The sequence below is a fragment of the Choristoneura fumiferana genome, chromosome 12 (genome assembly GCF_025370935.1).
Source record: "Choristoneura fumiferana chromosome 12, NRCan_CFum_1, whole genome shotgun sequence".
NCBI classification, from domain to species: domain Eukaryota; kingdom Metazoa; phylum Arthropoda; class Insecta; order Lepidoptera; family Tortricidae; genus Choristoneura; species Choristoneura fumiferana.
Window position 1 is genome coordinate 8,106,469 of NC_133483.1, and position 16,972 is coordinate 8,123,440.

Here is a 16,972-nt window from a genome sequence, read left to right on the forward strand (position 1 = left end):
ATGCATAGATGAAGATGATATTAATGTAATGTATCTACTCTGCATAGTCAAGGTATAGGTACGTCACGAAGACGTCAAAATAATGTGTAGGTACACTTTTGTGCTATGAACAATAAGATCGGTGTCCTTTTAACCGGCTGGTGGTGACTGTATCGATATTAATAATGAATCACGTCGACTGTACATTATTTAAGATGTAATGAAATAATGGCTAATTATATTGGTATGGTATCCAAACTTAATATGAAATTTGATACCTACAAAATTGATTTGCATTCTAAACTTTTGTAATCTTAAGCAGAAACTATTCTAATTGTAATCGTCTAATTCTAATTCGTTGATAGACTCTGGCCAACGAAAGCTGTCCCAGACAAAACGCGGCAAATTAAAAAAAAATAGGCTGACAACACTTGCTGTACACTGATTAAACGATGTTGATAGTTAGATATTTATTAAGATTTTCCACATATTAAATCATACTCGAGCGAGACATCGAGCTGCATCAACCTATATTATATATGTAGTAATTTTTGAAAGTTGATGATGCACTTTAACAGTTCCTTGGTAAATTTTATGACCTCTGTCAGCCCATTTACGTACGTACGTGGAGTTCAGTCGCATCATTTTTTGGACCATTTTGACCAGATCAGCATTGATATATCTTCAAACATTTTTATTCTAACATAATCTTATAACATTTGCCATTTTCATGATGGTAGGAGGTCGAATTAAACAAAAAATATTAATTTATTTCTTAAAGCAGCAATATCAAAATTATCTAAGCCGGGTTAGAATGACAATACATAATTATGTAAATTTTGACAGTCTCAAAAAAGAATACTAGATTAAAGTTTCGTAAAAAATGCGTGGACAGCTTTCGCTGGCCAGAGTTTAATTCCGTTGCTGGTCTCTACAATATTTATTTTTGTCTAACTACAGTGACGGCGGTTTCAGACTAGCGTTTTATACGCGCGTATAAGCTCGTTTTGAAAGCGCGTGTACGCGCGGACAGGTGCGGTTTTGTTTTCTTCGAGTGTTGAAGCGCATTTATAAGCTCGTATAAGCGCGAGCGAGAACATGTCCTTTAGACCAAACACGAGCAAACACGCAAGAGTGAGCGCGTACACGCGTGTTCGATTTAATGTAGCGCGCGTGTAAGCACGTATGCCAAAAACGAGCGTAACACAAGGGCTGCTAGCGATTGTGAACTCATTTGCCTTGTACATCACGCTATCGACGTTTTATTAAGTCGCACGCTAAATACCTACATCTTTTAACTATCTTCCTTTGGACTTTGCTCGTCAGATATAGCATCTGCCTCTATATAGATGTTTCTTTGGTCAGCCCCCACATATCTATCGACCTTCGACTGATGGACGCTAGTCGTAGGAATTTTCAAATTAGATCTCTTTAAATCTATGCTGTCCGCGCTATATTCTATTTCAGAATAGGACGGACCTATCTCTACTCGTGGGTGTCGTTAAAAGGCGATTAAGAGACCTAATGTGATCGGAACGTAACGAACTCCGGACTCCAGTACTGCAGTGTCGAAGGCAAGGGGAACACATTATTTTTCCAAGAAAGTCGGCATGAAGGTTCACTACTGATCCTTATCCGACGGCCACGAATGTAAGGGTCTCCCCAAACCTATTGACGCGGAATCGGCTTTAGCCGATCAAAAAACTCTTTATGTCCACGCAATAAGAGCGAAAAAGACGAAAAGGCGAAAGAGACGTCGATTGGCTCGGCCGACGCGAAACGTCGTTTCGCTTTTATCGCGTGGACATAAAGCGTTTTTTGGTCGGCTAAAGCCGATTCCGCGTCGATAGATTTGGGGAGACCCTAGTAAATCTGTCAGGAATGTAACGACTTAAAAGAAGAAGAAAAGCGTAACAGTTGACGACTACGACTTTAGTAAAGGTGAATGGGGAATATCACGAAGTTTGTTACGTTTACTGTAATATGTGGATTGTTTGCAGTAAGGATAAACTGATACATGTTGCTAAATTTCAAAACCGCGAACAACGATTAACTCTGAAATATCTTAGAGCACGATTAAAATCACCTGCCAACCTAAGATTAGATTAGATTAGATTAGATTTATTTATTACCTAATGAAAAAATACATTATAAATACATGTCAGGTAATTATAAGAAATTCACAAAAGGATCGTCAAATTGTATACGAAATAAAAATAATGATAATAATAATAGGTATATGATAGTGGTAAATTAAAAAACATTGTCAGCCAAAATAAAAATAGAATTAAATTTAAAAATAATAATAATAATAATCCTGGGTAAAACATGGTCAAAAAGTCACCAAAGCACCTTCACGAAGGTTGAATACAAGCTAGACGCTTATTCATTAAATTATTTAGTTACTACTTGGTGTTGAGGAACGCTTGTAATTAAAATAAATGGAAGTGTCGCCGATAAACTTTAATTAAAACACTTTTTGAACCTACTCTTTCAATGTTTACGTAATGAAATATAGTTGAATTGTTAAAACTTAATTGTTCTGTCGCTTTGCAGTCATAGAGCTTCAACTTTCCAAAAATTAAAATTCATTTGTCCCTTGCCACGATAACTTAAACTTAACACTAAGATGTAAATCTTAAAAGCAATTAGACTGGAAGTTTCAATCAACGAACACCGTGGTCGTATTTTGCAGTTCACGCCATTGACCACCTTGTCTTGCTTGTCTTTGTCCATAGCCCGTATCTTCATACACATATGAGTCACATGGCACAATTCTAGCCGTATTTGTGCACAGAAATGCCAAGTAAGCTGACGAGTCAATGCAACATCGCCGGCATATACTAAACATTACCTTTGCCTACTCAACCGGAATATTCAGAGTCGACAAACAGCCAGTAGCAAATATTTGAGTGATTGCCTGTGCACAGCCAGTTTGCTGAACCAGGCCTGGGTTTATCCGCGATATGGAAGTGCGGCAATATAAGTGTTTTATCACAAATGCCCGGCGTGAATGGCGCTTCGGTTGCAGGCAATCTATGATATCGACTCTCCGTAAAGCTGTGAATTTAGCAACTTGAAGCGAAACCGCGTTGGGAATATGAAGCGTATAGTATTTTGCTGCGATGTTTTTTAACCAGTATCGTTAGTGATTCTGATACATCATACACGTCCACCTCGATGTTTGATGTTGCATTCATGCATTTTCTGAAAACTTCATATCGATACTACTTACTAAGCACTGAGATGCAGTAGCGTTTCAGCTAGAAAGTTCTCTAGAGGCAAATTGCAGTGCAAGTCGGTTGCAGCAAATATTTGAATTGTAGAGTGGAATTGGTTTGCTTTCTACGTATTCAGTGGAAGTGTTTACATCGAGAAATAAAAATTCTCTGCGGCATGGAGCCAGGCGGAGCTCTAAACATCGCATTGAGACATTCAAAACCATTCTAGTTTACAGCAAATAAAATAGTCCGCCCGAGTGACGGACGACTATTTACTAGCACTGAATGGACGTAATTTTCAACGCAACAGCGGATGAAATGAAGTTACCGCTGTAACCAGTTGCACTTCTATATGATATTAACTTACGAAAAAATTAATCTCAATTTAAATATCACTACACAGTAATTTTTACAATGGAATGCAGAAAAAAAAATTAAATAGACCTGAAACTTTCATTTTATTTTTCATTACTACGCCGCTTGGTTCAAAAATCGTTATGTTTCTGTGTGCTTACAGTGGAGCGTCGATTATCCGAACGTCGCTCAACCGAACGACCGCTTATCCGAACTACTACGCCCGCTCGACCCGCCCGTGCCTCTCCCTCTCCCGCGTTACAATGCTCGCGCACTTGTCGCGACTTGTTAATTGTACTCGTATGTCACTTCCAAGTAACCGTTTTCATTTACCTGTACGTAAATATGGATGGCTTAATCAAATACACAATATGCATATAGGTAGTTCGATTATCCGAAAATACCGGTTTTCCGAACACCCACGTCCCCCAATTAGTTCGGATAATCGACGCTCTACTGTACTACTTTATGAGATTTAGTATAGTGCAAATCAAACTCGCCTGGAGATGGTTCCGTATTTTCCCAGATGTTATGGAAATTTTGAATGATATCATAGATTTCTAATAATTCAGTAAAACAGTTTTCTGCATTTTTTTTTAATTTTAGGCCTAGTGGTTTCGATGACAACGGAGAAAGGGGATAGATTTTCACCTATTTTCTTACATAATTTAAAAAACCTTGAAAATAATTTTCTACCAGTCTGATGTCGGTCGGTGCCTCAGCACGAGCCAGCAGGAGTGATTGAAGCCCAATTTAAAGTGCGTAAGTGAGGTAAATGACTATAGGTCCACTCCTGCTGGCTCGTGCTGAGGCACCGACCGACTTCTGACTGGTAGAAAATTATTTTCATGGTTTTTTGTAGTCGGTTAAATTTTTTGTTATATATTTTTTTATAACGCAGTTACAATTCCTTTCTTATTATTTGTTCGTAGGCAGATACTCTGAAAATAAATTCCAGGAAAAGTGTTGTTATAAAATGAAAATTTGTTTTGAGCAAAGAAAAGTCACAATTTGTGAATTATTATTTTCTCCTCTGGAAAATAACGTCAATTATTTTGCTAAATCGAGACTGTTTAATAAATTGACGACATATTTTTATTCCTTCCTTTCCTTTACAGGCAGCCTTGTTGAAAATATTCAAAAACAAGTTTTATTGAAGTGTTTTTTACTTGGGATAAAACAGAAATATGAAATTGTTGCTTTCATAAACCAAATTCATATAGATTATTTACCTACTTACAGAATTATTAAAAAGAAGGAACAGATATAGAAACAAGGACAATCCAAAAGAATGCTATTTGGCAAAAAAAAAGTATTATTTATTAGCCAATGCAAAGTGCAAGTTACCTACTGTTTTTCATGTCAAGATAACAAGTGAATTTTAAAATTGCTTTAAAAGAGCTCAATGCTAATAACTTTCCATTAACTTGATCCTAAAAATGCACTTTACACTAATAAAGTGTGGTTATTACTTCAGATTGCAATTTGGAATGAAATTGACATAAGACCGTAGGTGCGTTTCAGCCAATTTGGCTAAAGTATGTGTAAACTTAGTGCTATATCATATGGAGATTAATTAAATACCTGTCTCAGAGAAGAGAGTACAAGTTGATGGTCACGTATATAATTGGGTTGTTTATAAACTCTAACTATCGTTGTTATTATCTGTGTGCACGGCAGTGCCCCCGCCAAGTCGGGCAAAACAAAAACAAAGGCACGGCCGTACCATACTTTTCTCGAAGCCATTCAGGCTATTTTCAACATACGTATTTAATTAAAATTGATTTATTGTTACTACTTGCTAGCTTTGCTTATTTTCGCTTAAATTTATTTACCTTCTGCGCCTGCTGTCCTGTTTTTAAGTTTCAATCATGGACGTGTAGGTATGTATTACATAATATTTTTAAAGTTTTCTTATGGTATTTGCCCATCGCCATCTAGTTGCACTCAAGCTACACTAACCATCGAATCTGGCAGCCACCCTATATAAAAATGTACTCTGTGCTGGCAGCCTTGGTTTCCGTATTACTTATTACTTATCTGTGCTTACTTTTACCGGAAACCTGTTTTAAGGTTCAGTAGCCAAAATGGGGAAAACGGGACCCTTATAGTTTCGCCATGTCTGACACTCTCTTCATCCGCGGCTTTTGTCAGATACTATCAGTGCTAGAACATGTTAACAAAATTTTTGTGGGTACCTCCTATTGACGTAAACTGGGGGTGTTTTTTTTTCTCGTCTAACCCTATAGTGTGGGATATTGTTGGATAGGTCTTTTAACCCTTTTCCAGGCATAGTGCATATAGCAACCACATAAATGTACAAAAATAATCGACCTTACTAAATATACAATATGGTACAGTCACCAGCATTAATATCTGCCAGCTTGTTATGTCAAATATTGGTGCTGGTGACTGTACACAATCATTTGAATTCGTTAAAAATAATATTCGTTTTTAAATTAACCCCATCTAACTAGGTGAACAACATAAAACTATGATTTATGTTGTGGCAGCACATCCAAATTCGCGGAACCTGGAAAAGGCTTAAAATCATTGCGAGGTTGTGGAGTCAATTTTTCGATCCACTAATGTGTTTGTGAAATATTCAACTTTCAAAAAGATTTTTTTATTAAAATCGAGCATCCCCCCCCCTCTAAAAGCTAAACTATTGTATCAAACTTACAAGGAAAACTATAACGGCTAAGTTTGCTTAAGAATTATTATTGTTAGTTTAATAGTGCTATATCTGTTGGCAAATCAATAAATAAAAATAAAAATTAAATTAGTAGTTTAAGAGTAAATAGCAAACTTCTGGGGTTTCCAGAGAGTCATAAATCTAGGAATCCATTGGCATGCGTTGGGTCAACTGAAGGGTAGGCCGTTGGTAGTTTGCGCCGCAGCAACGCGCCACCAATCCCCACACCAAGGTAACTATTACAGTCATCAGCACCAATATCTTACACAACAAGCGTGCATAAATATCTGATACGCCCCTATTTCTAGGGCCGGAAGGACGTGTCAGATATTTTTGCATGCTCCGCTGTGGCAGATATTAATGCTGATGACTGTACTAGCGTGCGCTGCTGCCTACTCAATACACGTCATAGTAACTATCATACCTGCGTGGTCTCTAGTGCCCAGCACAGACGCAATCTGCGGCCTCTCCTCATTGATGACCAGCTCAGCTTGCTCGCTGTACACAGAATGCACCGAAGAGATGCAGGTCAAGCGAAGCTGGCCCCGCTCGAAGCTGTCCGGCCGCACCATGAATGACAGCTGGCTTAGTGAAGCAACCTGGGTGAACAATGCCACTGTCTCAATAAGCGACGAGGTTGTACAGGCCATTATTTAAGGAGCAGAAAGGGCAAGATTACCTACTAAATTTTTATTATCGTTGTGCAGTATTGTGTTTTATCGTTAAGTTAAGGATCAATAGTGATGCAAATAAGGTAGTAAAAGCTTATTAATAATTTTGAAATCCAAATAACACTATGGCAATATTACCTTATTTGAAGTTTCTGTGGTGGGCAGAGGATCCGTGATATCCTCGTCCATGGACAGGTCCAGATGCCTTGGAGTAGGAAGCACCACTGAGTCTTGACTGGGTAAAAGTTCACCATCCTGATAACAATACCAGTAAAACGAGCATGAATACGACACTACTTAAGTATATTGAGCTAGCAACAATTTTTAACGATTTCGAGTCTTCAGCATTATTTATTTCATATTTCAACCCCTTTACGCAGCCTTCTGGAGTAGTAGTAGTAGTGAGTGAGAATCGTGAAAGTATTAAACATTATAGTACTTAGTTCTCCTAGACTTGAAAGTAATGTCTATGCACAATAATATATTGAAACATTCAAACACACCTAGATTCTTTCGAGCAGAAAAGTTCTACGACCACAAACACGCTTAAAAAATCTCATTTTGAAACGAAACGTTGTGCAAGCAAAAGTTTTTGCTAAAACGAATTAGAAAACGAGTTTCGCATCCAGTGCAGGTAGCCGTTAACTGGAGAGTTAAAGCAGGTCGTCAAAAGAACCCAGTTAACGATTTTAATTCAACTAAGTGCCTGTAAATTTTATATCGAAACGTGACAGATAAACGAGTACGGCTCCGAATTTGGGATGAAAACACAGTTTCGGTGATCACTTTGCTTTGTCCAGTTTCTTTAATGTCAAAAATTACGAAAAAGTCTTGCTAGAGAATATTAAAATGATGTCGTGGCCGGTTTTAGAATAAATAAGACGAAAATTGAAAATACAAACTAAAATATAGATGCACAGAAAAACCAGAAAAATAAGACCATCACTGGGAATCGAACCCAGGTCCTCGGTAATCCGTACCGCGTGCTATACCGCTACACCACTGATGGTCAACGGTACCGACACGAATTTCCCCTATACACCTCATATCTCAGCTTGTTTGTTTCTTATTTAGCCACTTAAGCAGTGACGCTAGCGACATCTATGCCGTAGCCCTCATCGAGAAACTTTTTCGGCACTCCATTGGAACTAACCTCTCAGCCGGACAAGAGATATCGTTACTAAGCAATCAAATTAAGATTGGTTTTTTGGAATCTTTTTGTATTTTTTATTTCAATTCCAAATTTTTACTTTTACGGTCATCCCGTAAAACCTAAATTGAAAATAAAAACTGAAATATAGATGCATTTGCTTAATTTGATTGCTTAGTAACGATATCTCTTGTCCGGGTGAGCGGTTAGTTCCAATGGAGTGCCGAAAAAGTTTCTCGATGAGGGCTACGGCATAGATGTCGCTAGCGTCACTGCTTAAGTGGCTAAATAAGAAACAAACAAGCTGAGATATGAGGTGCATAGGGGAAATTCGTGTCGGTACCGTTGACCATCAGTGGTGTAGCGGTATATCACGCGGTACAGGTCTTATTTTTCTGGTTTTTCTGTGCATCTATATTTCAGTTTGTATTTTCAATTTAGGTTTTACGGGATGACCGTAAAAGTAAAAATTTGGAATTGAAATAAAAAATACAAAAAGATTCCAAAAAACCAATCTTAAATAAGACGAACCCATATCTTTCTGTAGGTGTCGTAAAAGGCGACAAGAGACCTGACATGAGAATGGGCACCGGACTCCAGCATTGCAAAGTTGCAAAGGCGGACAACCACAGGACAACCTATTTAACCGTGATTGCACCAGGGAATTTATTTCTTTCTGCATTCTAATACCTATAAGGTGAAGGACTCGCGCTGCTAAGCAGAATTGACACATTATACTTTAGTCTACTCGTGACCACGGCCACTGTCATGTGGTCGAAACTTCGAGGTAATTATTACTCTTGTGTTAGCGTGAAAAGTCCCGATTGTGGTGTTAATTATGAATTAAAATCACGAAAGTTTAAAACATTATACCTGTATGGTGTCCACAAAAGGCCCGAAAGCTTTCCACGGGCTAAATATGATGTTGTTGCTCTCGTCGCCAGGAGCCATCGTGCTGCGGAATGGGACGTCAATAGACACTGCAGGACTGGGTAGGATCCGCTGCTGGATTATTGGCTTTCCTTGAATCTGAAAAAAAGAAAAAAACATGTAAATTAAAGTGAGTATGAAAGTATTCAGAATGTCATTCACCCCCTAAAGCCCATTGCTGCGCTCGATCAATTACTTCAAACTAGTTCCCTTAACAACCTTGCAACCTTGCAAAACGACTCCATTTCTCTTTCAAGTCTAAACAGGCTTAAGCCCATGTTTGAAGTATTTTTCCAGCAGTTGGACACTTTTCCAGACTAAATAATTCTAAATTAAAATAATTTTATGATTTATATTCGGGTTTTGTTCTGCGTACCTTGATTTTAGAGAAGCTACAAAACCAGAATTTAAATCACAAAAAAATTGTAATGACCGCGATAGTCTAAAACATTGTGTAAGTAAATAATGAACTGCCACAATAATATTATGACGAGTTGAAAAAATGTTCGATGACAAGTTTTTGACGTGTTACCAGGTGTGATTTTGAGAAAACAGCTTGCATGTCATTATGAACCTAACATGTGAGCATTATCCCAACTTAACACGTATATACACCGTGTTTTATGCAAATAAAGAAGACGCTGTAAACAAAATATGGTGAACAATGTTAAGAAACTGCATCAATTACTAAGTTAAACTAGCTTGTCTCCTTATTTATGACGCTTTACAGAAAATCCATAGCTTAGAGGTATTCAAATGAATTACTTACATATAGGGTCAAAAAGATTTTCGTTTTGTTATTATTTAGGAGTGCAAGTATATAGTGCTCCTATATTTTTCTACGAAAATCTCTACTAGATATTGTCATACCTGTAAAAATAACCCAAATCGCAAATAAAACCCCTAGCGCCTCTGTTATAAAAATAATACTCAGTTTATTTCCCGGTATTTGAATATCTTATCGTTCGTATCCGGAATTTATTTGACACACATGTCAAAGCTTCTCGGAATGAAATTGGTTGGCATCAATCATTCTGTCAGTTTCATGAACAAGAAAATTAGGTAGCAATTTCGGTTGAACCCAGGAAAAAATGTAAAACAAGACGAAGGTAAGAATAAACGATACTTTATAATAACAACGTGCGGTAATGTAGAGGAAAACGTGAAACGTGGAAGATTTTGAAAAACACAACCGCAGCGGGAAACAAAAGAACATAATAGTACTGATATGTTTGAAAAATTTAGACTTTATTCACCGTGTCATAGAGACAATGTTGGTTTTTCCAATGTTTTTTTCCCGCCATTGTGAATGTTAAATCAGGCGCTTTCATGTGGTTTTAAGAGATAATACAGGAAGAGTTTTATTCAGCGTTTAAAAACAGTATTTTCCTAAACAATAGCTTCAAGTTAAATGAGGACGCTTGCTAAGCGTTATGACATTCCCCTCATATGGCATATGGTGAGGAAGGCTATAGGTGCCACTAGCTAATAGTTATAGTTATCTTTGTAAGTCTTTACTAACATAGAATTTAAGCATTTATTTTACACACTAATCAAAATACTTATACTTATATAGATGATTGTAAAAATTATCTGAAATAAAATTTTATTATTATTATTATTATTATAAATGAGCGAAAATGTTCAAATAATAACGATGTAAAACCAAAGTTAAAAAAAATATATACATAAACATAATGGTACAAGAAGGATGAATGGAAAAACTATTTCCACTTCTAAATTATGTATACTACGAATTAAAACTCCTACCCTCATCTCAGAGGTTATAACTCAGAGGTCAGAGGTTAGTACGTTGGCATACGTCACGCGACTACCATTGTTCATCGAAAGTATAGATAGTGCCATGACAGTTAATGACAGCAAGATTTTGACATTTAGGTACTCATTCATTTCATTCATTCTCCTTATGTGCAATCAGTTCCTTTTTTTAGCTGTGAATGTAATTATTCACTTCAACTCTCGTGGCACTACCTACATGTATGCTATAGAAGCTTTTAGAACGTTCACACTTGAGACACTTAAATTTCCAGAGCGAGTAAAGATTAAACTCAAATTAAGTTAATATGTTTCTAACTTTCTAGACGCTGAGACGTTTTTTGTGCAAATTTTACAAAAGTTTCCAAAACACTTCATTGTGGTTACTATCTGGATAATAATAGTTCATTACAATATTAAAAGTAAAGTAATCGTACTTTGGGGCGACAGCCGTTATCGCGCCTTCGGAATCCAAAAGCTCGTAATGGTTCATGTCAAGTATGACATGAAGTGTATTATTTCAGAATTGAGACATTGAGAGACTTTGGGGGAGATTTCCAACTCATTTTATTTTTGACGGTTAAAGCATTTTACACTTCCAACGAACGTAGATATGCACGGTGACCAGGTATCAAATTTTATAATCCAGTTATTGATAGCGGTCCCAATTAAGTCACACTTACATGGAACTGCAGACTTCTTTCTTTGATATTTTTTATTTTGATAATTACTTTTAATAGAAATTTTTTGTCACTACTAATATTTTTGTCTTTGTTTTAATTTTAACTTATGATTAAATAACTTGTCATCGTCAAAATCGTGAATATTGACGTAAAATGTACGACTTATGGGGAATTCACCGTAGATATCTACTACACTTGAATAATTAATGTAGGATGATATGTTTCCCGTGGCTTTTGATTTTTAAATTTATTTAATTAATTAAACAATTACCGATTGCTTAAGACCTCGCCCACAGTATAAAAAAGGAGCAGTATTTCGTCTCGGCAGCGTCCTTGATGTAATTACCTACACCGGCTCGGTACACAAACGCGCGATAGGGCTGCCTACTCTACTATCTGTCACTCTTCAGTTATGTATTTGCTTTGATAATGTCACATGAAATTTAAAGTAGGGAAAGAATAAGGAGAGATTTAAAGATGGACTAAGTAGTGTTTAACAAATATGCATTTTACGTTATTTTCATAAACCGCAAAACGTTTTATGTTTTAAACGATTTTATTTGGCTTCATCAATACGTATATTTGTTACCTACAAATTAGCTACGGAGAAGTATTTGTGCTTTTTCTGGGATGTGCGAAAAGCTTTATTGTTGAATTTAAGAGTATAAAAATTCGCATTCTGATAAATAACTTCAATAGATACGATTATATTATATTATATTAGATGAATTTAAACATCCGTACACCGAACAATACTGTTTATGTCGTTGTGAAATATTAAGGTACTTACGTAATAAATGCGCGTGAGTCCGTACGTAGCCGCGGAGCACTCGCGACTGGCCCTATACCACGAAGTGCAGAACTCGAACTTCGTATGTTGCCTTCCCGCTGACGCTTATGTCATTTAATTATGAAAGGGACGATGCGATACGAACTTCGATTTGCGAGTTTCGTAGTAGCCCTACTGATGGTTGCCGAGGTAAGCTGAGAATTCGTGGCGCGAGTTATACCTAAACTCGCGTTCCGGCCATTTGTATGAAGACGGTGTACTGCTCCTTTTTGTACTGTGCCTCGCCTGTTGAATTCAATTAAAGCTGGTTATCAATATTTTTCGACTCCTAATCACCGTTTGAAAATCATCGTCTGTAAATCTTATCTCAATGAACTGAATGTTCATTGACATGGACCTCCGGAACGTAACGTCTGATTCAATAAATTACTTTTTATCTCTTCTCTTAAAACGTTTATAGTTAGGTATTTATCTAAGGGACCCCTTACATCGCTGTAAAATTTAGGTATGTAATTTTTTTTTTTAACTAAGTATATATCTTCAATTCAGTTAGTGAAGTTTATATAATAATTGTACTATAATTTCTGTTTCAAAAAAAGTTTCTTTCGATGCATTATTCTTGGCAATGATAGTCTTTCGAAAAGCGCTGTTAATTTGAAAAAATGATACATATAGTATGAAAAGAGCCCTTTGCGGCATTAACGGAATGAATGTTTTTAATTTTTGAAAGATTTCATCAAATATATAAAAAAGTATAAGTAAATACCAAACAACCCAATTCTTCCACTACCGAACGTTGTAAATTTCATGTAAAAACAAGTCAGTTATTTTATTTGGCGTCTATGGAAGCACTTATATTTAACAACTTTGTTATAAATTGTACAGTAACCATATCATTATTTGACACCCTTTTTCGATTACAATTTTCATCATTTAGCAAAAAATTGTACGAACCGACTTGTAACTAATGTCATCACATCACTATGTAGGTACGCAATAATTCTTCAATTCTTAAAATATTTAAAAGCATCAGTAAAAAAGGAAAGCGGGTCTTATGAAGATTAGTGTAAATAAATAAATATTATACACATTATAGCTGTTATTCTATCTCAAACTAACAAAGTATGGTCCCGAACGTGCGGCTGTCACGCTGTCAGCGTTAGGGCTGTCACCCGAAGCCAGAGTTAAACAATTCCGAGTCATGCATAGAATATTAATTCTAATGTTTTATCTTTTAACAAAGTTGGTTTTATTATAATATAATGTTCGTTAAAATGTGTGGCGAGTTAAAGTTTACTACAGTTGCCATTCTATAGAAATCAAATCATACTTTTTCGAACAGTAATAAAACGTTACACCTATTATTTATTAGGAGTTGCGTAAAATTTACTGTGTTCTTGAAACTCAACATTAAATAAAATTGACATAAGTATTACAAAACAGATTGTAGAGATAAATTCAGAAGTGATTGCAGGTTTTATAGTAGTTCTAACGTAGGTATCTCATTCCGTGAGCACAAAAGTTTAATTACTTAAATAGCTGAAGCTAAAATAATGCACAGTCTGAAAAAAGTTCAAGTGTCAAACCCATTTTAGTTAAAATATGCAGCAATGATGGATTGAGCTGAGCTTTAGTACCAGGTATCTCTTAGTACATCTCTAATTTAGTTCAGTTTATTTAAACAGTCATTCAAAATTAAGGTTAATCTGGAATATTTTAACGCAAAGTTGGGTTTATTTTACTGAACACAAATGGAAAAGTTTTTGTCACACATATTATTCACGCCTATGACGCCCATTTTGAACATCGAAAAATGTATAGGAATCGCATACAAGGGCATTCAGTCGAACCAAAACACTAGTGAAATGTTTGCATATTAACTTAATATACTTATGTATTGTAATTATACTTATATTACAGTGCATTATGTATATTACAGTTTATTCAATGTTTACGTATATACAGTTCTCTGGTGTTGCGGGCGTCTTCGGATGGTGGTTGACACTCACCATCAGGTGACTTGTCCATTTGTCTACCTAAGTCATTAAAACATCTCTGAATGTCATAGCGACACTATTTACACGACTTCCCAAATAAAAGGAATGTATTTATAGTTGAATGATCTAACTAAAAATCGTGAAGTGGCATCCCTGCTACGCTTCCCGCGTCACGTCAACTCGCAACGTGACTTCACGCGCCCGTCAGCACCAGGGCGCGATTAAAACGCGAAGGCTTAAAAAAATACAAATGTGTAAAATATACTTACCTATGGTGTATTATAATAAGTATATAATATTGGCGAGGGATTATCTCACAAAGATAAATTTAATTTTACGCTTTGTGTTTTCAGAAGCTATATTTGAGAGCAAAATACTATAAAAATGTATTAATCGTAGTTCTGGCACAGACAAGTGGACAAAATATATGATTCTTAGCAAGACGCTAGTCGTTCCTTTGTAGGATAGTTACTCCAAATAGTAGTAGTAGATAGTTGCTTAAAATGAGGCAAGCTGAAAACTTATTTATTTATTACATACACACACAACTGTCATTACAGGTCTATGTATCCTAATTCAGCAGTGTGGATTTTTACTAAGCAATTAATAGATTACATATCATAAACAAAATATGCAGTGTGGTTTTTGTAAATTCGTTCAGAGAACAAGAGAAAAGATCAAACTCGATCGCTACCCGAAGCTGAAATTTGGTAGGTGCCATCAGAAAAATAAGTGATCTATCAATTTTTAAACAAGTAGGTATCATCAAATTAATTTTTCACTAAACTCGAACTTTCAAGTTGACAGACACGTCTATTGACATTATTGTTTTATGACATGAAAACGATTATCTAATTTAGGGTGGTAGACCACATTATTTGGCTGATGGTACCAACAGATATAGGTACATAGTGTATGGTGCACGTGATAGGCCAGATTTATAGAAAAAAAAACTTGTTTTCTTACATCCATCTACGCTTGGCTGATTAAGAGATTTCACTAATTTTTACAAACAAATCATTTCAATCGAGACTTACATAGTCGTTTTATAGCATATTTTTATTGAAATTACCCTTACAAATCATACATTACCAGAAATTTGCTGCGGAGTTCTCATAATTAGTTATTTTTGTGGCCCAAATCAACACGTTGAAAGCCACTCGTCACGTCCCGCTGTCACCAGCAGTTTACGATTAAATAACTCATGGGTACCAAGCCCGAGCATCATAAGTGGAAAGAACCTTTTTTCGTGTAGGTACATATATCCTGTTAGTTATTGGTTTTAGAAATGTGTATCAACGTCGAACAAATGGAATTTTAGTGACCGGAAAGTTTCTCGTCTCGGCGTTAAGTAAATATTTGAGGTCTGTATCGATACGATGGATGTCAAATACAACAAGTACAGAATGTTAGTTAGTTAGGTACCTACGTAAAATTGTTGTAATTTATTACTTTCAGGTTTTTGATATACTCCAGTTTTTAAGAAAGATGATATGGGTTCAGTCTGAACGAAATCTTCATGAGATCCAATCATTTCAAAAACGTAAAATTTCTCTCATAAGAGAAAAGTAATATTATTACTTCTGTATAAGTTTGTTTGAAAAGGTATCACATAGATTTCCTCAAAATAACTGACATTTATTTCATTTCATGTGTCATAATTGGACGAAAATTCCCACAAAAGCACTATCAGTCTCCAATATCGATATCATTGAGACGTACCCCATCACTAGTAATGGGTTTATCGAAAAGACAGATGGCGGCACTCAATCATGTCCAGTTCATTATTTTTTACCTCGTGAAGTACGGAATTGTGGAATTATTATTACCACGTTAACCTATATACTTTCATCGCTACAGACTACAGTTATAGTATTCTAAAGAAAAATGATTTTTAGACTAATAATACAGTTTGGGATGAAAAGTAAAGTAGGTACTTACTGGTCAAAGTCGTCACTAGTTGTAAACACATTTCAATATATAAAACCTCACGCACACGCATACCTGTTTATTCATACATAGTATGAGGAAACAGGACGACAGGGGGTCTGCTGTGGCCGAGCACTCAATGGACTCGGACATTATAATAATATAATGTGTCGAATTGAAGAACTTTTCTCTCGAATAGAAAAGTTTTTCATTCCGCGGAAAGTGCGTAAAGCCATTGAGATTAGTCTTCATCCGAATTTTAACCGGGATTGTGGTTGGTCGGTACCCCCGAGTTGGAAAACAGTTTTAAATACTAGTGCTGCGTCATCGGTTGGTGTGTACGTACCTTTACGGAGCGATGTTGTTAGTGTTGTGTGCTACCCTACATTTGACAGGTGACAATAAAAATGACGATGAAAATGCGGATTGCGGGTAGTTGTGCGCCGGTGTTAGTCTCGTCAGGCAGTTGCGCGAGCAGAGCGGTGGCGCGTAGCACAGTATAAATATTTACCGGCCAAGAGTGCGTCGTACACGCCCAGGATAGGGTTTCGTAGCCATTACGAAAAAATCAAATAATATTTTTCTAAGGATTTCGTATTGTGTACTGAATCTTCCAAGTTTAGGTATATTTTATACCTTAGGCTGCTATTTACTCTTAAACTACTAATAATTCTCAAGCAATCTTAGCCATTATTATTTTCCTTGTAAATTTGATATATTTACTAACATTCTGAATTTTTAATTTTTTTTCCACCCAACAGTTAAGGTTTTAGAGGGGAGGGGGGGGGACGCTCGAT

The 16,972-nt window shown here is 36.2% G+C and overlaps 1 protein-coding gene across 2 annotated transcripts in view; it reads right to left on the bottom strand.

Annotated features, from left to right (window-relative positions):
- Window positions 1-16,972, bottom strand: part of LOC141433234 (uncharacterized) — a 337,942-nt gene that overhangs the window by 105,165 nt on the left and 215,805 nt on the right. For both annotated transcript variants that reach the window (XR_012451908.1, XM_074095180.1), the window contains exons 5-7: window positions 8,944-9,099; window positions 7,059-7,175; window positions 6,674-6,848 (exon numbers count right to left, since the gene is read on the bottom strand). Coding sequence is in view for 1 of the 2 variants with exons in the window: in XM_074095180.1 (XP_073951281.1) it covers window positions 6,674-6,848; window positions 7,059-7,175; window positions 8,944-9,099 (448 nt within the window). In the remaining variant the exon portion in view is untranslated. The remainder of the gene's footprint in view (window positions 1-6,673; window positions 6,849-7,058; window positions 7,176-8,943; window positions 9,100-16,972) is intronic.